Source organism: Panthera pardus, unplaced genomic scaffold (genome assembly GCF_024362965.1).
Source record: "Panthera pardus isolate Hobbes unplaced genomic scaffold, ASM2436296v1 HiC_scaffold_6, whole genome shotgun sequence".
Classification (NCBI taxonomy): domain Eukaryota; kingdom Metazoa; phylum Chordata; class Mammalia; order Carnivora; family Felidae; genus Panthera; species Panthera pardus.
In genome coordinates this window covers 3,591,022-3,613,529 of record NW_026526991.1, presented here as the reverse complement: position 1 = coordinate 3,613,529, position 22,508 = coordinate 3,591,022, and the positions used below count along the sequence as shown (strand labels likewise).

At 60.5% G+C, this 22,508-nt stretch overlaps 2 protein-coding genes across 3 annotated transcripts in view; one reads left to right on the top strand and one right to left on the bottom strand.

Moving 5' to 3' along the window:
• Positions 1–996: 996 nt before the first annotated feature.
• SHISA8 (shisa family member 8) lies at positions 997–6,523 on the top strand. Of its 2 annotated transcripts, none has more exons than XM_019447040.2 (4): positions 997–1,523; positions 4,175–4,305; positions 5,268–5,414; positions 5,822–6,523. In XM_019447040.2, the coding sequence occupies exons 1-4, from the start codon at positions 997–999 to the stop codon at positions 6,214–6,216; spliced, it is 1,200 nt and encodes a 399-aa protein (XP_019302585.2). In that variant the 3' UTR covers positions 6,217–6,523. The 2 variants fall into 2 exon arrangements, with proteins under 2 accessions (XP_019302585.2, XP_053751229.1); XM_053895254.1 differs by having other exon boundaries at positions 4,175–4,380.
• Positions 6,524–8,740: 2,217 nt separating this feature from the next.
• The window catches only part of SREBF2 (sterol regulatory element binding transcription factor 2), a 58,290-nt gene continuing 44,522 nt past the window's right edge, over positions 8,741–22,508 (bottom strand). Inside the window, exons 12-19 of the mRNA XM_019447035.2 lie at positions 21,335–21,503; positions 19,925–20,042; positions 18,974–19,083; positions 17,681–17,813; positions 15,064–15,232; positions 12,493–12,678; positions 10,900–11,011; positions 8,741–10,493 (exon numbers count right to left, since the gene is read on the bottom strand). Coding sequence (XP_019302580.2) covers positions 10,273–10,493; positions 10,900–11,011; positions 12,493–12,678; positions 15,064–15,232; positions 17,681–17,813; positions 18,974–19,083; positions 19,925–20,042; positions 21,335–21,503 — 1,218 coding nt within the window. The 3' untranslated portion in view covers positions 8,741–10,272. The remainder of the gene's footprint in view (positions 10,494–10,899; positions 11,012–12,492; positions 12,679–15,063; positions 15,233–17,680; positions 17,814–18,973; positions 19,084–19,924; positions 20,043–21,334; positions 21,504–22,508) is intronic.

The following is a 22,508-nucleotide window of genomic DNA, read 5'->3' as shown; positions in this document are numbered from 1 at the left end:
GTCCAAGAGGTTCTGGGGCCAGGGGGCGCGCCCCGGGGTTAAGGCGGTGCCCCAGGCGGCACGTAGGCGGCACTTGTCCTTCTGCAGCGGCTCCGCTCGGGATTTTCTTCCCATTTGAGAGGCGGGAACATCGAGGCGCAGAGAGGGCCAAGGGCCTGCCACATGTCACCCTCCGGTCTCGGTCAGAACTGACAGCAAGAATGGGAAGGAGGAAGAGCGGCGGGGGCGGCAACGACCCTCGGGGGCCTCTCTGTCCCCTAAGTCCCCGCACCTGTGAAACAGAGGCGCGTTCACGCGGGCCTGTGTCCGAAGTAACAGTCCCGAGAGTCATAAACTGAAGGGTCTGGGGCTCCTAGTTCCGAGGAATGTTTCGGGGACGCCTTCGGGGAGGGTCCCCGGCGGGGCGCCCGGGCTGTGCGGGGCCCCGCCGCGCCCCCTCCCTCCCCTGGCGGCGGCCGCGCTCCTCCCCCGGCTCTGCCTCCCGCCCGCCCGCCCTCCTTCCCTCGCTCCCTCCCTCCCCCGCCCGCCCGCCCGCCCGAGCCCGCGCGGAGCCCGAGCCGCAGCCAGAGCGCGGGCAGCGCGGAGCGGGCGGCGGGAAGGCAGCGGAGTCGGGCGGCCCGCCGCCCCCGCCGGGCCCGGGCCACGCACACCCGCCAGGCGCGGGAGAGGCCGGGGGCCGCGCGCGGGCGAGGGAGGACTCGCTGCCCGGCCCGGGGGGCGGCCCGGGGCGAGGACTGCCGGCTCGGGTCCGAAGTGAGTGTCGGCGGAGGACGCGCCCACTGGAGGTGCGGCCCGGCGAGCTCCCGGCCCAGCCCGCCCGGCTCCGGGGTCCGAGGAGGAAGGTGACGGCCGGGGAGGCGCCCGGCGGAGCCAGCGCCCGGGCGGCGGGGCCAGCGCGGCCCCTGAGGGCGCGGAGGAGCTGGCCCGGAGGCCCGGCGGGAGGGAGCCGCGGCGCGCCGCCATGGGCCGGGCGCTGTAGCCGAAGGCGCGGGCCCGATGGAGCGGGCCGGGGCGCGGGGGCTGCGCGGCGGCGGCGGCGGCCGGCCGGGGCTCCGGCTCGCGCTCGGGCTGGCGCTGCTGCTGGCGCGGCCGCCGTCGGGCCGCGCGGGCGCCCCCGAGGCGCAGGAGCCCGCGGCGCCCGGCACGGCGGCCCCGGCCGGGGGCGACCGCTGCCGGGGCTACTACGACGTGATGGGCCAGTGGGACCCGCCCTTCAACTGCAGCTCGGGCGCCTACAGCTTCTGCTGCGGCACGTGCGGCTACCGCTTCTGCTGCCACGACGGACCCCGGCGCCTGGACCAGAGCCGCTGCTCCAACTACGACACGCCGGCCTGGGTGCAGACGGGCCGGCCACCCGCGCGTGCCCGCGACGCCGCCGCGCCCCGGGACCCGGGCCGCGAGCGCAGCCACACGGCCGTCTACGCGGTGTGCGGCGTCGCCGCGCTGCTCGTGCTGGCCGGCATCGGGGCGCGCCTGGGCCTGGAGAGGGCGCACAGCCCGCGCGCGCGGCGCACCGTCACCAGGTGAGCGCGCGCCAGCCGGGGCCCGGGGCCCCGCCCGCCCCTCCTGGACCGTCCTTCCCGAAGGGTGGGCGCCCCCTCGCCAGCCTTCATCCTTCCCGCCCGTCTGTAAATTCTGGTCCTCTCAGCGGCACCCTCCTCCTGGTTTTTACTTCCGCTCTCAGTCGCCAGGTCTGTTATTCTCCCCCCATCCGCCGCCCCCTACCCCACCCCCCCCCAATTCGTGGAGGGAGACAGCTGATACCGTCTCCCCTTGACCTTCCGGAGGGAGCTGGGTGCGGAGCCGCCCTCTCCCGCGGCTCCCTCCTCCTCTGGACTGGTCGCCCCGGACAGAGGGCGCACAAAAACCGCACCCAAGAAAGGGGGTCTGGGGCCTGAGTCCCACTAGTACCGGGTGGGGGCCATAGCATAGGGCGTTCTAGGTCCCCAGAGTAGGAAAGGGAAGGATGGGGCATTTTCTGTAGCTCTCTTGGGTCTCCCTCCTCTTGCTTCTTTCTCCACTTTTTCGCCTCTCCTTCCACTTCCCTCCCATCCCCACCCCCATCCCCACCCCCATAGCTGTGACTCAGGCCTGACCTTCTTTCCCTGGGGAGAAGGCCTCTCCAATCTGCGCTACTCAGTAACCACCCCCCCACTCCACCCCCCCCCCCCCCCCCCCCCCGCCCCCAGGCGAGCGTCAGGGTCTCTCCCTGTGTAGAAAGAGGCCTGAAACATGAGGGACACAGATTTGTTGCCGCTGAGGCCAGGACGGGTGCTGGCTGAGTCTGAGCTTTGTGTGAAGCGGGGGTCTATAGGACCCGGGTTCCCTTTCTCAGCTAGAATGGGGACTCTGGGATTCTGTGTCCTCACCCTGAAACTCTCACCGACACCCACACACTCACACACTCACATCCCCCCAGCCACCCCCATGTCTTGGGGCCTGTGCCCGCCTCACCTACCCAGATCTGGGCTCCTTTTGGATACGCGACAGGCTGGTATTTAGAGGTGACAATAGAAGCCCCCAGGCCTGGGTGCTTCCCACCTCATAGACTTGAGGGGCAGGGGATGAGGGCTTCCTAGGCACTCCGCAGCACCTCTGTCTCCCAGACCACCTAGCCCACCCCCTACTAGACAGCTGTAGGGCAGAGCTGGGGGGTGCTGGCCTCAGCTACTGTGCTGCCTCCGGCGATGTGGAGGCTCTCATCCTGGCTTCTGGATGCTACGGGGGCAGGCCCTGAGTTTGGAGTCCCTCATGCAGGGCCAGGAGGAGAAGACAGGGCATGTCCTTGATTACAACGGGGCAGCGGGAGCTGAGGGCCGTGGCGGTGTAGAGCGGTGGCTTGGGCAGTCTAGCTGATGTGTCCACCTAGAACCCACTTCATCCACAGGGGACAGTGAAGCAGGTCTGGTGATGCTTTAGGAAGAGCTGGCCCACTCCCGATGTGCTGTGTGGCCTAGGCCAGTCCCTTCCTCTCTCTGGGCTTCAGCTCCCATATGCCCTCTTTTTTCTCCTCTGGGGAGACCTGAAGCCCAACTTGAGCTCATGTGTGGGCATGTGCTGAACCCCCGCCCTCTCCCCAAGTCTCACCCTTAATTCTGCCGTGTTGAGGTCGACGGTCAGCGCCCCTCCAGCTCAGAGGGCTTAGAAGGGAGTTGGAGTCTGTCCCTAGAGAAAGGCCCAGAAGCATGAAAATTACTCAGGTGTTTGGGAGAGCTGGCAGGTGCGGGCTTGCACAGAGATGAGGCCACAGGGGTGGGCAGCTGAGGAGTGGGCAGGACAGGAGGCTTTCAGCCAAACAGTACCTACCCTAGGTGTCGCACCTCTCGTGTGCTTCTTCACGAATCAGCCATCTGAGTCCTCAGCACCTCGGTCTCCCCCACCCCGCCCCACCGAGGTGGGAAGGTCAGAGTGAGCCAGAAGAAAATCGTGGATTCTGGGCACCAAAGGCAGCTGGCCTGAAGGCTGTGTCTGGCTGTCTGCAGGGAAGGCTCAGTCAGACGCTGTCACAGCTGGGTGGGGCTGGGTGTCCTGGTACCAGGCAGGTGGCTGCCCAAGGTCACATAGTCTTTGGCGCTAGGCTTCCACCCTGGGCTCTCCTGGCTCCTCCCTCCCCTTACGTCTGTTCTCCCCTCCGTGCCTGTGTGACAGCTTTGTCCCGGGGACTCGGCAGAAGCCCCTGCTGCAGGAAGGGAATTAGGTTAAGCAGATCAGGAAGGCTTCCTGGAAGAGGAGGGATTCCGGTGGGGTTTGAAGAATAAGTAGGAGTTTTGCAGAACGAGATGGAGGAAAAGATTGTTGGCCCAGGGAGCAGTGCAAGCAAAGTCCAGGAGGCTGATGCACTTGAAGAGCTTTCGTTGGGAGAGGAGGCTCCACTCGGAGTGTCTTGGAGAATGGACTCTGGGAGCGGGGGAGTCTTTGGAAAACAAGGTAGCCCTGGTGACATGTGACCCCATTAGAGTTTCCTCACCTGCTCTGGAAGTGGCCATGTGTTGGGGCCACAGGTCATGCCTGACAGTGGAGACTAGATGTGTGAGAACAATCACAGGGAAGAAGGGGGGCCAGATGGGTTGAAAGGGTGACAGTGGTGGGAGGGCTGGCCTTGGGTAGGCCAAGGCCTGGCCAGTGGGGAAGCAGGAGGTTGGGGGGACTGCCTCTCATCACTCTTCCCCCACAGGACACTGACAGAACTTCTGAAGCAGCCGGACCCCCAGGAGCCGCTGCCTCCACCTCTGGGCCCACCTCTGGGTAGCTGTGTCCAGGTGCAGATGGGGGATGGCCTCCCCAGGGGCTCCCCCAAGAACACAGGTGTGCAAGCTGGTGGGCCAGCATATGTCGATCCACAGCACAGGCCTGGGAGCAGAGGAAGGGGTGTGTTGAGGGGTAAGAGGCTCTTAGCTCTTTCACAATTGGAACGAGCTGCCTGCCTCTGCAGGCGTGTGAGTCGGGGCTGGGCAAGCCGGTCAGCTCCCCTTGGTGGAGGGAGACCCTCTGAGGTGTCCAGCAGCTTCCGGTCAAGGGGACTCTGTGAGGAAGCTTCCAGATTCAGGGATCTGGAATCAGGCTGTGGTTCTAGGCCTTGGCTCAGTGCCCCGGGGTCAGCTTCGCACCAGCCTGTGGACGCCTGTGGGCCTTTTCCTCCAGGCTGGAGCTTCCCTCTTGGGCTCTAGCCGGTGAGGCGGCAATCCTGCTCCCCTCCCCTGTATGGGTTCTAATTTTCAGACGTTAACTCCATCTCCTGAGAAGCAGGTCCTGGGACCCGATGCCTGGCCCAAGCTGAACATGCTGAGGAGTCATCCATCAGGCTAGCACCCACTCAGGGCTGGCTGCTATTTTTTTTTTTTTTTAATTTTTAAATGTTTATTTATTTTTGAGAGAGACAGAGACAGACTGTGAGCAGGTCAGGGGCAGAGAGAGAGGGAGACACAGGATCCGAAGCAGGCTCCAGGCTCCCAGCCGTCAGCACAGAGCCCGATGCGGGGCTCGAACTCACCAGGTGTGAGATCATGACCTGAGCTGAAGTCGGAGGCTCAATCGACTGAGCCACCCAGGCGCCCCAGGGCTGGCTGCTATTAATCGCGTTATTCTGAGCCAGGCCCTTTTCCAGGCGTTGGCGATTCTGCCATCAGGTTAGGTTTGGCTCTCAGTCCCGTCCAAGTAACCATCCCCCAAGTTCTCACTGGGGAGGGGGCCGCGAAGAGGTGGTCGTGCAGGTGGAGAATGTCCTCCTGTCAGCAGGCCGGGTCTCCTCTTCCCCCTCCCCGCTCCAGACAAGAAACGCCCCAACAACGTGCCCCTGGGGTCAGCGACACCAGGACCCCTGCGTGGCCCCAGGCTGCAGGACGGCGGCAGCATGACGCTGCAGAGGGACTACGCCAAGTACTCCACCCTCAAGGCAGCCGCGCTCAAGGCCGCAGGTGAGTGGCCGGGTCTGTGCGGGAGCGCCGGGCGCCCCGGGGTATCCAAGCTCCTAGATGACAAGGCTTGGGTCCTGGTTCGAGTTCCACAGTTGCCAGCCTTGCGGGTCAGCGCTCCAGCCAAATATTGTATCGGGCCTACGCAGCCAATCGGCTCCCGCGCCTCGGCCGTGTCGCGCACCCTCGCCGGGCTGTACCCCACCGAGCCCGGGGCGTGAAAACCCGCGTCTCCCAAGGCGGGTCCCGGGCCTGTCCCGCCCGCGAGGCCTGACTTTCCCTGTCCCACCCAAGAGAGGGCTAGGCCCCGCCCCTGAGGCGTGGCTTCTCCCTGCCCCGCCCCGGGGCCGCTGGGACCCCGCCCCCCGGCCCTGACCTCGCCCCCTGGCTCGTCCCCACTATCCCCGCAGAAGCCACCCCGCCGGACTTCTACCAGCGGTTCCCCGCGACCGAACCTGCCCCGCTGACCGTCCCGGCGCGGCCCCAGCGGCCCCGCGAGGACTTGCCGGCGCTGCTCGACGCCTGCCCCTGGGCCCCGCCGGGCTACGCGCCCCCCGCCGGCCTTGCTCCTTCGGGCCACTACAAGGCCTGGATCGCCGGCCGCCTGGCCCGGCCCGCCCCCCGCGGCCACCTGGCGGCTCAGGCCTCCCCCGCACCCCGGCGGCCGGGCCACGCGCCCCGGCGCCAGTTCAGCGTGGAGAAGCCGCCCGAGGCCTTCGGCCCGCAGCCCCCTGGACTTTACGGCAGTGCAGGCCGCGGGCCCCGGCACCTGAGCACCAACAGCAAAGCTGAGGTCACCGTGTGAAGACAGCCGCTGGTTCTCCCGAATCATCGCAATCTCCGGGGCGCCCTCATCTGCCTGGAGGCCGCCGTGGGCCGGTTCCCGGGGCCCATACCGTGGGGGAGGAGAGGCGCCGGCCGTGCCTGCCCTTATGCCTGCCCAAACTGGACTGGGGCCTTGGAGCCTGCAGGGCTAAGAAGGGGCCCGCTGGGTGAGGCCAGTGGTTCTGTCCTTGGGGCCTTAGGGCCAGGGTTCCTCGTGTAAATATAAAGCCTTTTCTGTGGCTCCCATCCCTGAGAATAAAGGAGCCCCAGCTTGGCTCTGAGAGGCACGGATGGTGGAAGCATTGGTCATTGACTGGACAGACGGCGGTACGGGCAGAGGGCACAGCGTGTGCAAGAGCAAAGGACTGCTCCTGAGAGCTGGCGGGCAAGTGTCCTGGGAGCCAGGGAGAGGTGGCTGGAGAGGGTAGTCAGGGCTGAATGCCAAGCTTAATGTCCATACCAGTGGGAGCCATGGGAGCACTTGGGCCCCAGCCACCTGGAGGCTCCCGAGCACAGGGGAGAGGGCTGTGGGGAGCCTGAGGCCCCCTGGAGGGTCCATGCCCCTTACTGGAGGTGAGCCCCTTCAGGCCACTCTACATCTTGAGTTGGTTAAACCTAGCTGATTCTCACTGACACGGTCTGGCCCTGAGCCGGCACCTGGCTTGCAGGCCACTTGGCCAGCTTGGTCCAGGGCCACCCCCCTAATGGGTGTGGGCAGTGGGCCAAGTGGACAGCTGGTGCTCAGGATGGGGGAGCCTCCTCCCAGTAGCTGCTGTAGGGGGGAAAGGGGATGGGGATGCTGGACGCGGAGCCTTGGCAGTGACCCCACCGGGGTGCTCACACAGGCTTGCATTGCCAGCTCCCCCTTCCTGCCAGGTGGGCTCTGGGTAGCTGGCTGCGGCTCAGGGCATTGCCAGCAGCCTGGGTGCATCGAGTTCCTTTGTGCCAGGGATGGTTGGGAGGTTGAGGTCTGGGTTATGTCCCTCACTGTGTGACCTCAACAAAAGCCACCCAGTTGGGCCTCTGTTTCCCTCCTGTGTGCCCTAGGCATTATATATATATATATATATATATATATATACTGTTTTAATAACAATGGCCACCATCTATTGCTGTTTCTTTTATTTAATCCTTGCAAAAGCCCTATGGCTATGGGTGTGTGGCTTTACAGATGAGGAAATTGAGGTTTTGAGACCCAAGTAACTCGCCAAGGTCACCCAGCTGATTAGGACTCCTGTCCTCTGCCGCTGTGAACCTGATGAGCGGCAGGCAGGGCACTGTGGGGAAGAGGAAAGGTATGAACGTGTGTGCCGGCAGGGAGGGGCTCCGCTCCGGAGGTTCATGGTCTCAGATCTTCCTCCTGCCGCGCGGGGCCGCCCTGAGGCCCCCCAACCCCCAGCTCTTCACCTGTAACAGGGCCCGCCTCACTAGCTCTTCTGGCTTTTGAGGAAACCAAGGCTCAGAAGCCCCAGGACAGAACAGGGTCAAGAGTCTACGGTCCTGCCTGCCCAGTGGCGTTAGGGGAGAGAGCCCTCACACCCTCAACTGGGGGTACGGTGCCCCGGGGCCTATCTGGCAGCTGTGTAGACGGAGGTGGAAGGGGGGTGGGTGCTGAGTCATGGAGCCTGCCAAGACTCGAAAGATCAGGTTCCTGGGTCATCGGCCACTCACAGCCACCCACCCTGGCGACACAGGCCTTGACGGGGCTTTGTTGGGGGGAGGTGGGTGCAACCCCTTGCTCATTCGCAGTCCCCAGGACCCTAGATCTCCATCCCAGGACTGCCCTTCGGAGAAGACTTCTCAGCCAGGCCAGGTCACTGACCTTGCTCTCCATGCTCCATGCTCATCCCCAGGTCACTCCGGACTCCTCCGCTTCCAGCCCACTGCTGCTCCTCGTGGTCTTGCCTCTCGCCAGCCTCAGAAGGCACTTAACTGTACATGGAACTTTGTGTGTGTCATGTCACTGAAACTGGCCAACACGTCTATGGGCACTTAAAGGCAGGGACTGTCATCCCTGTGGGGCACACGTGGAAGAGGAGGCAGACAGAGGTGATGTCCTGCCCCAGGCGACCAGCTGGGTACAGGAGCTGGACCTGGATGTGACTTGTGGGCAGTGAGCCCTCAGGGGGGATGGGGATACAGCCAGTAGCGGACAGATTTCTCTCTGAGGGGTGAACACGCATGGGCTTGGCACCCCAAATCTGAAACAGCCGCTGCTGTGAGTGGCCAGCTGTGTCCTGGATACAGTGGCCTCTGACCCAAGCGGCACCTCTGGCTGCCCTTTTATCCCCGACTCTGTTCCAGCCCAGGAGTGCGCGCCAGCAGCCGGCGTTGTAAGGAAGCGGGTGGATGGTCGAGGAAGGTCCTTCCAAATGAAACCTTCCGGGAGCCTCTCAGCAGAGAAGGAGGGGCTGTCCTCAGTCCCCGACCCACCAGAGGCCAAGCCTTGCAGCCACCTGGCTGAATCACCACGGCGGTCACACTACAGACCCTCACACGCCTCATGCTGGGTGGTACCAATCTGTTTATTGAATAACCTACATCCAGGACACAGTGAACGATTCCATATCAAGAAAGCCATAGGTGTATCCCCCTTTCAGCGAAAAACTACCCCCTCCCACCCCTAAACGATAATGAGAAAAGGCACGGTATATACACATGACACAAGGGCTGGCTCGCCTGGTGGGCAGGGGCCACGACTTACAGTGTGTGGGGGGAGGGGCAGCAGGGAAAGAACGTGGGTAAGGTCCAAGCTGAGCCACTCTAGCCTGTCCTCGGCATCGGGGGGAGCCCCCGCCCATTCTCTACCCCAACTGGCCTGAGGGGTGAGGAACACAGGCAGGAAGGGAGGGAAGGCAGCCCCTCTCAGCCTCCCGGAAGGTTCTGAGGTCTCAGGCAGTCCTCAGGTCCTGGGAGAAATGGCCTCAGGGGCTGGGCACCAAGCCCAGGGATCCAGAAAAGTGGGACCACTTTTCCTCCAAGGACCCTCATCGAGGCAGGGGCCTTTATTCCTAGTGTTTACCCCGAAAAGGGGATTGTCACTGGGGAGAGACTGGGGGTTGGTCCCTGCCACCCTGGCTTATTTTCAGGTCAAGAATTCGGGATAAAAATAGACTGTGGAGGTAGGAGTTGGGGTGGGAGGGAATTGAGAACCCACACTGAAGGCCCCCGGTCCCCAGTCCCAATGGGTGGCTTCATGTCTCCCAGCCCCCTGGGCCTACCCTGAGCTTGCACTGGCATCCCAGGGGGCGGGGGAGTGGGAAGGAACAGGACAATTAAATAAGATACCATTTATTTTTTAAAAAATTAAAAAATAATGCCGACATTATTTCATCCAACCCCAGGCCTGCCCCCTGCCTCCCACTTGCCTCCCCAGAGCTGGGCCTCCCTCCTACCCTGGCTGTCCTGTGTAATGAAGAGAAAACAATGAACTGGCTTTGTCAGGCACAGGGGAGGGGACACAGACCCAAGGAGAGAAATAAAGATACCACAGCAACTCAGCCCTGCATCACGGCAAACCCAAGCACACGGATATAAAAACATCTGTATAAAAAGGGGGAAAGGGGCACGCTGGGCACAGTGCCAAGGGTGAGGCGCTTTAGTGCCCAGAGACCTATGTCCCCCACAGGGAAAGCCTGATAAAAAACAAGGAAGCAGGAAAGGGGGGGTGGTGTCTGGAGGAGAGAAAAGCTGGGGAGGGCTGAGGGCTGGAGGCAGGGACCAGGCAGCTTGGGAGCCCCCTGCCACTTTTAAGTCAGGAAACTCCCCAACTCCTGCCCTGCTCTTTCCTCTCTCAGACCCATGGGGCCCTGGACCACGTGCATCTGTCTACAGCAGCTTTTGGGGCTCTGCCCAGGGGCCTACCGGGCTGAGGTGCTCCACGAGCCCCAGCAGGCAACAGCTCAGAAGACAAGGCTCATCCCACAACTCCCAGAGGGAGCAGAGAGATCGAGAGACAGGGAGGAGGGAGAGAGACTGAGAGACAGAGGGAGGAGGGGGGCGGGAGGCAGGGGCTGAGGTGGGCAGAACCCAGGGGTCAGGAGGCGGCGATGGCAGTGCCGCCCCCCAACTTGACAATCATCTGCTGGCAGTCGTTGCACGAGCGCCGGTCGCCCGCCTTCTCCAGGGTGCGGGCTGCCTCGGCCAGCAGCACGGCCCGCTGGCCCGGGGAGGAGAGGAAGGACAGGGGAAGGTGGCGGCAGGCCAGCAGGATGGCGGTGGCCCGCTCTCGCTGGCCGGGCCAGGCGTCCACCTCTCCTGCAGGAACGATGAGGAGACGCGTGGAGGAGCCGCTCACCGAGCTGTTCCAAGGGCTCACCCTGGACTCGTTTATTTAAACTCAGAGCCAGCCAGTGAGGCAGTGCTGGGGCCGGGACGGTATCCCCAGCCCTCCCAGAATCCCCAGCCCTCCCATCCTCACTCCTGAGGCTGGATCCACAACCCAGCCAAACCCCAGCCCCACAGCGTGGTCATGGATCCTCCCCTGCAACTCAGAGAACCGGCCTCGGGCCACTGCTATTCTCGCGCCACCTCTGAGAACAGCGCAGGTGAGGACAGCCACCGGGGCTCTGCCAAGGGTAAGTGGCGGGCTGGGACCCTCCTCCCCTCCCCTGCTCAGGCAGGGTCCACACCAGGCCTGGAGCTGGGGCGCAGAAAGACTCACCGTGCTTGGTATTCTGGGCAGTCCGGCGGCGTAGACTGTGCTCCAGCAGCTGGTGCGTGCGGGTGGGGCTGGCTCCCGCCATCAGGCGCACAGTGGCTTCGTGCAGGAACACCTGGGGATGGTGCAGGGGGGACGCACCTGTCTGTACCCCAGTGGATACCTCTCTAGGAGGCATCTCGTCGGCCACCCAACAGTGGCCCTTCTCTCCGCACTACCCTGCCCCGCTCTCCCCTTGGAAGCAACTTCCGTCCTAACTCTGAGCTCCGAAAAAGCCAGACACCTGGAGGAACAGCAGGAATGGGGAGCACAGCACAGGCCAGCTGGAAACAGGCAAGGACGCTCTCCTCTACGGGAGACAAAGAGCCCAGACGTGCCCCCGGGGGCTGGAAGAGAAGTGGCCTGGGTGCAGCCTCAGGCCTTGGGGGTGGCGTCCAGCTTGAAAACAGGCAGAGGTGAGGCTGGGAGGAGGGTGGCAAGAGGAGGGGAACAGCTAGCTGGACTGGCACCAGGGAGGCTCGGTCCTGTTTCCTTCAGTTTCTTCAGAAAGAAATAGAGGCCAGAACGTGTCCAGGGGAAGTGCGGCTCTTCTGTAAATATGAGTCACTGGGGAACGGGGTGGGGGTGGGGGGCAAGGCCTAGATCTCTAATTCCTTAAATCACAAGGCTCCTTTATACCCTTTCCTATCTCCATCTGTGGGGAGGGTCTCGAGTGCCACTGGGGAAGGCAGTGGGGCCAGGGGAGCCACTAAAGAGTTTCGGCAGCGGAGAGGCAGGTTGGAAACGGTGTCTCAAGAGGAGGCCTCTGATGCCAGCTGTGCCCTGAGCAGATCAGAGGGCCCTGAACCTTGGGGTACACTTCCTCTTTTCCCCAGTGGAGCAGGTTCAGTGGTGATTATGTATGTTTTGCCCGCTGTCTGTCCTGGTTCACTGTGAACAGTGGCCACAATGTGACCCTGGGAGGGACCAAGGAAAAGGCAGACTCACTGAGCCCTTCGCCCCTCACGGACACTAATGGCCTTCTCACTTGAAATTTTAGAAAATAATTCAGGCAAAAACATGTTGAGTATATAACTCTAATTAGCAATCACAATAAAACAAGCAAGGAAATTATTTGGGTCCAATCAGCCCAATTACACAACTGCCCTGGGAGACTTCTCGGATTCTGTGGCCATCGCCACGGGGATATTGTGTGCAGTCAGGCAGCAGAGCCAAAGCCCCCGGCGACTCAGAACAAGAATGAAATGAAGTGCTAGGGAGATTCCGTCGCTCTGACAACAGGAAATCAAGAGTGGAGCTCTCTCCATGCCCTTCCCACCCCTCCCAGGGCCAGGAGCCCTTCCCATCCCCGCATTTGACACGTGAGGTGCAGCCAGTGCGGGCCCCTGCCTGTGGGCCCTCGGCCTGCTTGCCACACTGCAGGGCTGGGCGCGCAGCGGCTACTCAACTAACACAAGCAGAAGAAAGGGATACATGCAGCTACCCCCATGCTTGACACGGGGGTGACCGGCTGACCTCTGAGGGCCAACTCTGCAACCCCGTGCTGGTGCTTCTAGAACCCCACCTGCCCTCCCCTGCCGGCCGGCCGGGTCCCACCTTGCGGTATGCTGGGCGGAAGCTGTGCGCCAGCCTGCGGAGGCTGCCCAGGTCCCGCTGGAAGCCGGCCAGTTCAGCACCGGATGCGTGGTACGTCTCGCCCAGCGCCTGGCTGGCTCCTGCCTGCTTTTGCCAGAGCGCTGTCCTCAGCGATAGTAGCAGGTCACAGGTCAGCAGCTGGACCACCTGGGGGATGAGCCACAGGGAGGAGACCGGTGACTGACCTATCCCTATCGCGGGGATAGAGATCCCAGCGGTTATCAGGCCCTCCCGAGCCCAACCCTCGGCAGCTCCGGGAGAAGTGGAGAGTCTCAGAGGGGCAGCCTGGAAAACGCTCCCCAGACAGCAAGAGAAGAGCTGAAGGGCAAACGGGCTCACAGCATCTAATCCTTTCTATGAGCCCAGGTGGAAGATCTGTTTCTCCCATTCTGTGGGTGAAGAAGTGAGGCCCAGAGAGGGCAGGAGCTTGTGCAGGAGACATGCAGCAGGCACCGGAATAATACCTTCGTGGGCCTGACAGGAAGGCACGGGCTCCTCCCACCTCACAGGAGGTGGCCTCACGGCAGGCCCATGCCCCAACTGGGCTGCAGCCCTGCCCCGCAAGTAGGATCAAAGGACCCGAAGTGGCAGCATAGCCAGGAGATGGAGGAAGGGAAGGAGGAGGCTCACTTCTACAGAAGGCAGCCGAGGCTCGGCCCCAGTGGTCTCTGGGGTTGGGGAGACAGGAGTCCAAGAAGGCGAGACCACAGACCAGTTGAACACTTGGGTTTAGCCCACTGACCTAAATCAATTGCGGTTTGGCCACCAACTGGCACACAACTGACCCTCTCTCAGCCTCCGTTTCCTCATCCACAAAACGGCACCACAAGGCTACCGTGTTACAGGAGAGCACCGTGCGTGCCTACTACACCCGGCCTCTGGAAGCACTGTCAATGCCAGCCACCACCAGGCACGGATGCCGCACAGCGTGCGAGTGGGGGACTCACGTACTGTCCGCACGGCACCCATGAGGCTGGGCCACCTGCGCGGCTCCCATCAGTACCGGGGGCAGTGAGAGTGAGGACAAAGCAGACTTCCTTGTGAGAGGGGTCCCATGGGGCCCTACAGGTTCCGATGGACTCCCCCCGGGAGATTCCTCTTCGTGTCCCTTCACCAGGGCACTGGACCCACCCTGGACTCTGCCTCGTGCCTGCTCGTTGTCTTGTCCCTTCGCCACACTGTTTTCTGGCTGGTGATGGCCTCCCTCTTCAAACCAAGCCTGGCTTTTTTAAAACATTTGTCGTAATGTTTATTTTTTTGAGAGAGAGATAGACAGAGTCAAGCGGGGGAGGGGCAGAGAGAGGGAGACACAGAATCGGAAGCAGGCTCCAGACTCTGAGCTGTCAGCACAGAGACCTGAGGAGGGGTTCGAACTCAACGAACCGTGAGGTCATGACCCGAGCCGAAGTCGGGCGCTTAACCGACTGAGCCACTCAGGCGCCCCAAGCCTGGCATTTCTAAGAGGTGAGCGCTGGGGGAGCACCTTTGGGCGGCGGGAGCGGCCTGGGGCTGGATTCTGCCCTTTGACAGATGCCAAGCTCCACGGGGTCTCCTCCTTGGCCCATTGTCCCACACAGAACTGCTGCCCAGGAACCCCAGCCCCAAGAGTGCGAAGCCTCTCTCTCGTTTCCCAAAGTCAGCTGAAACTATGTGGCTCCTCCGTGGGCCTTTACTCTTGGGCCCCTCTGGCACAGTGCTTATTCTGTAGGGCTGGCATGCTTCCGGGCTCCCCCTAGTATCTGGGACTGATACTCACCACCTCTAGCCAGAAGTGCCAACCTAGCTACCTTGGACCAAACCCCAGTGGGGGGCTCAGAGTCTGACCGTCCGGGCCATAGCCCGTCCCTCCCTTCATGGAGGGAAACCCAACTCCTGCTGAGTGTGCAGACCGTGCTTCGCTTTTAGCTGTGCCCACCCTGCCCCTCCTCTCTCCCGGGGCGGCCATGCCTTGGGATCCAACAGTGACGGCAGCGCCCCCTACCAAGGCACGGTAGGAAGTCTCTCGAGGGCCAGGCAGGCCTCTGTGATGCACTGTGGAAACATTGCACGGGTACCACCAGAACATGCAATGCAACTACAATGCACCACAGCTGCCCGCTAGGAGGCGGGCACCTGGCCTCGGAGGTGCCCAGGCCGGTCAGTCGGCTCGGGGTGTGTGTGCGTGCGGCTCGGGGCCCCTTCTAAGGCTGGCCTGCAGTGGTCTGCGGGACTTGTGCAAGCTGCCCGGAGCAGATGCAGAGCCCTGACCGTCTCTGGTTCACCTGGGGCTGGCAGAGCTGAGGACCGGCAGGACCCGGGACTCGGGGAACCCAGCAAAGGCACAGGTGGAAACATGCTCGCCCTGAGGACTCCAAAGGGGCCTAACTGGGCCAAGAGGCTATGTCTGGGGAAAGGCACCGCTTGCCCGGTTTGTCTTTGGGACAGCCCCACAGGCCGGGCAAGCTCAAGTGGGCAGGGGTGTTCCTACCCACCACAGCTGAGCACCTCCCCCTCAGATCCCCCTGGTAGGGGGCCAGATCAGCCCCCACTCACATGATTGAGGGTGAGGTCGCAGGTGGCCCCGCTAACATTGAGGCTGCTCCACAGGTGGCCACTGGCCCGCTCACAGTGGCAGAAGGAGCTTTGCTGCCCATCCGCCTTCCCGGAGAGTGAAGTGTGCATGGCTCTGCAGGTGTGGAAGACGGCCTTCACCAGGGGGCTCCTGGACAGTGAGAGGGAGGTGAGAGGCAAGAGGTCAGTGAGTGTCCCTCGGGCGGCATGAGGAAGAGCCTGAGCCGGTGACACATGGGTCTGTCCACTCACGTGCGGCCACAATGGCTCCAGATCTGAGATGCCGGGGCCCTGAATGAGGGCGGGCTCCCCACCCCTACAGCCTCCTTCATTCAGGGAGTATTGATAGAGCCCCAGGCCTGGCGATGCAGCAGTGGGCAACCCAAGTCCCTGCCTGCAGGTGCTTTCGAGTGCGAGAGTCAGATAATAAACGCACTGAACACTGAACATGTAATGCCAGGCAGAGCAAGCGCCATGAAGGGAAGCTGAGCAGAGGAAGAAGGTGGCATCTTATAAGGGATGGTGGTCAAGGATGTCCTTGCTGGAAAAGTAACATTTGGGCAGAGATCTGAAGGAATAGGGGAGTGAGTCGTGTGGCATTCTGGGAGGGTTCCAGACAGAGGTGCAACATGTGCAAAGGCCTGGAGTCTCTGATGCGTGGGAGAATATCCAGGGGCCAGAGGTTGGAGGGAAGAAACCGGGAGGGCAGCTGCAGGCCATTCATGGCTGAACAAGGCCCTTCTCAGCCCAGCCATGGCCCCCCCGTCCCGCATCCACCTCGGACTCTGCTCCGGGATGCAGGCATCGGCAGACCAGCTCTTTTTCCTTTCCCCCTTCTGTGCCTCTGCTGACGTGGGTGCACAGGAGTGTCCTGTCTCACCAACTTGTCTCCTGAGACTTATTCCACTTGCTGTGTTCCTGGGGCTGCCTTCTCCTGTCCTGCCCTCTATAAGCCTCCTCAGGCTACCCACTGGGTCAGGCCCTTTGTTCTCACCTCTGCTCCCCTCAACACCAACCTGTGGTTATGGGCCTCCCTCCCTCTGGCCCAGAACCCCTCCCAGTGAAGAGTTGCACTGGCTGCTTCACAGAAGCCACCACTGGTCTGGCAAAGGCAATGGCACGAGCTGCCCACAGGAGAGAGCACCTCTGCAGGTCGGGCCACTATCCATCTGCTTATGGCCGCAACTTGCTCTCTTGTCTACTGCTGCCTCTCAGAGCCCAGAACACAGCTGGGCACCAAGGGGGCCCTCAGTTAAGTATCTACTAAATAAACAATGGAATCATGGAAGGGGGTGCAGGAGACCCAGGAACGGGGCATGTGGCCGAGAGTCAGGGATCAGACACCCAGCTCAACCACCAGGATTACCACTAAGGAGCCACCTAAAACAGTCATTCAAACAATTTGTGCCTCAGTTTCCTTATCTGTAAAGTGGCCATAATCCTACTTGCTGCCACCTGAGATGACATAAAGTATGGACTCCATTATTTGTGCCTGCTCTCTGAGGGGCCGTTCCCCCAGAAGCTGGGTATTAAGCTCTCCAGAGAAGAGTAGCTTCTTTTCATAGAGCAGATCGGGGAGAGACTGGGGAGGCTGGGGTGGGGGAGGGTTCGTTCCCACAGCATCATTATTCCCAAAGAGCAAAGGGTCCTTAGAGTGACTGAATTCAGGGGAAGGAATGTCAGCTGAGGGTCTTAGCTGATTCCAGGGCTCTGCTGCTCACAAATGAGGGGACTCTGGACAATCTACCTGCCATGTCCTCAGGCACACTGGCTGGGAGAGTGTAAGGTGGGTGCTCACTGGTCAGGGTACTCAAAACTGGGTTACTTAAATGAAATGGGGGTGTGTGACCTGCCTTAGGGAACCTCCCAAGACCTACTTTTCTCAGCTCTTTCCTGTTCTCCTGGTTGAGAGTCTGCGTGACGGGAAATGTTCCGGCCTTGGGTCTGAGGACAAGAACTTTCTGTCTTGGAGCATTGTACAATTTCTCTGGGGTTGCAGAAGATGTTAGGGGCACTCAGATCCAGTCAGAAACAGACAGGGGGTTGCACGTTACTATGGGCCAAATGCCCCAGAGGCAGGCGTTGGGTCCCCAAAGAGGAATGTCAAAAGCTCTCTGGTTATGCCTCGTGCTAAAGCCTTTTAGTGAAGGGCTGACTGGGGCGGAGGGGATGGGTGTTGACAGGAAGCTGAAAGGAAACGGGGTACAATGCTGGCACGCGAGAGACGGGCCCTCACAAGCCCTGTGCTGGCCGTGAGCCATCACCACGCGGCCTGGCTGCACCATGAGCTTCTGAAGATGCCGGGAGCCACACTGCTCTCCATCCCCATTAGCCTGTGGCTCCATGAGAATGGGGGACGAGGCCCCGGAAGTAGCGCTGGCAGCTGCTAGGACAACGCACGCAGATGGGCTTGCTTGCCATCGGTTTCTCCGTGCTGCCCTCTTCCTCCCTCTGGCTTCACCTCTCCATCTATTATGTAGTCCCCAAGCTGCGCAACCTTTCACCCGAATGGCCACTCTGCTGACGCACAGAAGTGAGCCTGGCACACCTGGGATTCCCCTGGAGAGAAGCCAGTGAGTGGCCAAGGAGGCTTACGCACTCTGTCACTTCCAGGGCCTTGGGGACACGCTCTGCTTCAGTAAAGTGAGCGCGCACAGCTGCGTCATCTCCCTGGAGCCAGCCGATGGCCATAGTGATGGCAGACGTCCACCACCGACAGATGACATCTGGACCTGGAACGGAACAGCACCAAATGTTACTCCAGCACCCACACACCTACGGAGCTCAGCCTGGCCGCCTGCACCTAGTTCCCATGTGCACGTGCCATCTGTACCTTCTGGCGATGGGCCAGGGGCCTTTGCGTGGCCCTCTCATAGAGAAGCCGGTGGGAGCGCGAGCCAGCACGTCCTTTTGGAAAGTACTGGCAATCTGTATCAAGAGCCTTAAAGATGCCCACTCCTATTACTCTAGTAACTCTAGTAATCCCGTTTGGGGCAGTCTATCACCAAAAAAAAATGGCCTAGAGAAAAAAAGTACAGCAAAGACGTTCACTGTCATGTAATTTTTAAGGTAAGTGCTGGAAACGTCATGAATCTCTAATGAAGTCACAAAGAGTGGAGTTTCTCAAGTGTTTCCAGTAAGAGGCTGTGGTTAGAATCTTCAGTGTTTTCTTCTCAGAGGCTCAGCTTTCTCAGCTGCAGAATTACGGTGCTAGTGATCTCGCGATGCCAGGGGTGGTGGGGCAGGAAGTAGAAGCGTAAGATAAAAGGCGGGAGAGCCTGTGCTTTTCTAAAGACAGGCTGCAGGGTCAGGGGTCACGATGGGGTGGCTGCTTTTCTGGAATCCTTCCCTCCCTGGCGAGAGTGGCCAGAAGAGAGCCTGAAGGCCCCCCTCTCCCAGCAGCCTCAGAAACAGCTGCTGTGCTATCATCCTGATGGCCATCTAGGGACAGAAGCAAAGAATGTCAGTCAGCGGGCTGCACTGGCTCACCCAATGGGCAGCCGCTGAGCAGTAAAGATACCCGGATGAAAAGTCTCTTCAGCAGAGACTGTCAGACCCAAAAGCAGCCTCAGGGCCACCGTGCATCAACAAGTGAGCTCCTGGTGTCCAGACCACTTGTTGCCCAGTCTGGGTGTTTGGGAAAGTTCCAAGGAAAGACATTCACTGCTCATCGTCCCACTTCTAGGAGAATCTTTATTTCTTGTCCCCAGAACGCCACCCAGCAGGGGGTAACTGTGCGTTGGAGCCACGTGGGGCCATAGATACACACCTCAGATCCAGAGAAGATTCTCAAGTGAACACTCACAACTGATCCGGACCCGCTGGGGCAAAAGGGCTGTGAAACTGAATTAAGCAACACGAGGCCTGAAGAGCCACCCTGCAAAGTGCTTACCAAGGGCTGACTTGAGCACGGAATTGCTGGAGAAGGGTGGTGTCACAATCCCCACAGAGTCCACAAAAGAATTAAGTAATTTCAGGTACTCCAGAGCATTAGAGAACTCACTAGAAAGAAAATAAACGGTTCCATGGTACATCAGAATGTACAGAAGGACCATGCTCATGCCTGGCTTCGGCGCTCCAGTTCCAAGACCCAATGGCTATATTGGCCTCTGCTCCCCCCGACCCCAATCACACCAGGCACACCCTAAGCCCTGTCCCCAACACCACTGACACCATTCACAGTCTCCACAGGCTTTCATTCTTCACACGTCTGGGCTGTTCCAGATGCTCCTCCCCTCAAGGTCTAGTTCAAATGTCATCTCCTCCCACAAGTTCGCTGATCTCACCGGCAGAGCTGCCCTCCCTTCCCCGCTAAGGTGCACTCCAGTCAGGACCTGGGCCTTGTAGGAGAGTGACTCTGGCACCTGTCCGCCCCTCAGCTCTTACTCTGAGGAAGAAAGACTGTGCTTAATAGCTCTGTTAAGAATAAGAAATTGCTTGGCACGCTGCATAAAGGTCTGAGTCCCCCAGATGTCTGCCTTCTGCTCAGCCCTCCACATTCCATTCCTATGCCCTCGACAGGCCACCCCCCCTCCCCACTGCCAAAAGCAAAGCAACCTGATCACATCTCTGATCTGCTCCGAGAACTGCCTCTGCTTGGTGAAGGGATGGGGGAAAGGAGAAAGAGGGGGGAAGTGGCACACCCGGTATGGGAGGAAAGGGCACAGAGGTCAGGTCAAGGGACTCTTGTGAGGCTGCCAGGTTTGAGAAATACCCTGGAATCATTCGATTTCCCTACAGACCCTACACTAGGGATTGTTTGCTTCCAGGAACGTGGGCCTCCAGTTGCCCCCAAGCTTCCTGGGCAGATGCCTGAGGCAGGGGCCCATTCTGGGGACATTACCAGCTCTCTTCTTCCTGTTCTCCCGCCTTCTTCTTGGCCTGAGGCTTCACCAACGACTCAACAGCTCGTTCCAGCAGGTTCTTGCAGAAGGCCTGGTGGACCTGGGCAATGGGGTCAGCTGAAGAAGAGGGGAGAGGCCTGAAAGGTTAGATGGTCTCATCATGAGCCCATCTTTGTCTTTGCAGAGAAAACAGAGGGTACTGAGAGGACCCCGAGAAACAGCTATCCGCTCTGAATGGGGATCGAACCCCCTTCTCAACCAAAGCCCACAACCACCTTGTTAGACAGTTGGAAGGCGGGGGGAGGCATGTGCGAGGGGTGCTGGGTCTCCTGGCACAGTTTTCAGTACTTTCCTTCAAGGCTGGGGCTGCAAGCCCTATCAGAAAACAGAAAATGGGCAGGAGGACGGCCAGCTGAGAACAAAGTGGTGGCCGCTGCCCTGACATGACACAGAAGCCCTGCTCCTGTTTTCCAGACCTCTGCGGCCAGCGACGGTCTGGCTGCGCTGATGAAACAAGTGGCCTTGCAAAGCTCGCCACGGCTGTCACGGCCAAGTCGCCACTGGCGGGCCCAAAGTGGGGTGGCACCAGGCCCTCCCTCCCCTCACACGTGCAGACACGGGGGCCTCCATCCGACCAGGACAGGGAGGCAGGACACCTCTGAGCACGTTCTGGGCAGTCAGGCCTAGAAACAGAGTCTGCACGAGGCGAGAAAGCCAGTGAAGTCTGTGGTATAGGCCAAACAGACCGTGAGGATGGGGTTGAGACTTAAGATTGCTTTTACTTTTATCCTCCCTTTTTGGTGTCGTGCACCGAAACTTCTTATATCACACAACACAGTTGTTTTATAAAAAAGGATAGCAGAAGCTCCCACGCACGCCGTACCTGCAGAACACGCCGCACTCTCCCGAGGCCCCCACTTTCGAGAAAGGGGAAAGCACACAGAAAGCAGAAAGCCTACCGCTCGAGTCTGAGCACTGGGCGAGTCGCCTCCAATCACTGTCAAACACCAGGGACAGCAAGCCAGCCTCCCCTCTGATGCCTGGAGCCCTGTCCCTGCCACCACTCTAAGCACTTGCTGAGCGCCTGTCGCCTATTGTTCTCTAACTGCTCCGACCACGTCTGCTTTCCAGCGGGACCAGGAGGCCGGGGCCAGTGAGCAGCAGCCCCACACATCTTTTGTCTCCAAAGCACCCAGAACAAGGGCAAGAACGGCGTGACTGATGTGAGGACCACGGGATCTGAATGTCGGAGAGAGGCGCTGCTCACCAGGCTTGGGACCTCCCTGAGCTTTGGGGAAAACAAGACTGAGACCACCTGTGTCCCCCATGCGTTTGGAGCACAGTCCCCCTGAAGTACTGGTGCCTCTCGCGGCTCTCCCAATACCCGGTGGCTGCAAAGGTGTTCTCACCTGGGTTCCTCTGGGCACAGTACAGACTCTCCTTGGCAGCCGACTTCACCGACCAGCTCCGCTCCATGAAAAACTTCTGGCCCAGGGGGTGGCAGAGCCAGCGCAGTGAGTCAGGGACAGCGCTGCGCTCGGGGCCACACAGGCTCTGGGCTCTGCTGAGGAAGTAGCTCTGTGGAAGGACACGGGCCAGGGGTAACACTGGGGTGGCGGAACGCTGGCTGTGGCCACCATGGGGCCATCAAAAAGCGCCACCGCGGTGGAGGCAGGCTGGGGAAAGGAGGTCAACAGGAGGGCCGGGACGCTCACAGACCTGGAGGTAAATGCCACTACTGTAACTAGGGCAAGTGGCTCTGGTGGAGCCGTCTGGACTTGGTGACCAGGTCCAACCTCCAGCAGGAGGGTTGGACAGGGCTTCGGGGCTCCTGTGGGGCCCCCGCCACACCCTGCCCTGCTGGGTCTGCCTAATCCTCCTGGAAGCTCCCTCTGGCCCTGCTGGCATTCGACCTGCAGAGGCGGGGAGGGGGTGCTTCATCGAGGAGGGGTCGCGGAGGCCTCCCGGCTGCACGCCCACCCTCAGCCCTGTGAGCACCTGTGTCCAAGCCAGGCGGCCCCTTGGATCCTGGGACTTTTCTTATCGGTCATTTTAATTACTTTTGTGATATTTTTAGACAAAAGCATGTTCTGCTCTAATTTTTCATCTCTTTTACCTTTGAGTATGAAGAGTATTTATAGTAAAGGCACACAGCAAGTGACTAGTAACTGTTAGTTACACCATCATCACACTGGAAAGCACGAGAGTGAAGGAGTAGCCCTGAGGCTTGTCCCAGGACCCATGCAGGCATGCATGCCTGTGGATGATGCCTCTCCCCCCAGAGTTGGCCTGTCAAGGGCTTTATCTGGCCCCCTAAAGAGACCTGCACCCCAGCCCTAGATGAGCCCTTGATGTGAACACCAGCTGGTGAGGAAGGATGAAGAAAGACTTTGAAAGCCGCTTTGCTGGGCAATTCGAAGCCAGTGCCCATCTCCCCAGCCCCTCCTCTGCTGCAGGGGAGCATCACTCTAGGTCCCCAGGAATCAGAGTTGCAGGCTGTCTACCCATGTTTTCAGAAGTTCTATCACTTATCGAGTGAGGATATTTTTATTCCCAAACCCATGATTTCCAACCCACAAAACC

What these genes read in the sequence shown, in the direction of transcription:
- SHISA8 (XM_053895254.1), top strand. Translation starts at nt 997, where the DNA reads ATGGAGCGGGCCGGGGCGCGGGGGCTGCGCGGCGGCGGCGGCGGCCGG. An exon ending in GCGCGGCGCACCGTCACCAG is followed by an intron (nt 1,524 to 4,174) that starts GTGAGCGCGCGC and finishes CTTCCCCCACAG; the next exon opens with GACACTGACAGAACTTCTGA. An exon ending in AGGAAGGGGTGTGTTGAGGG is followed by an intron (nt 4,381 to 5,267) that starts GTAAGAGGCTCT and finishes TCCCCGCTCCAG; the next exon opens with ACAAGAAACGCCCCAACAAC.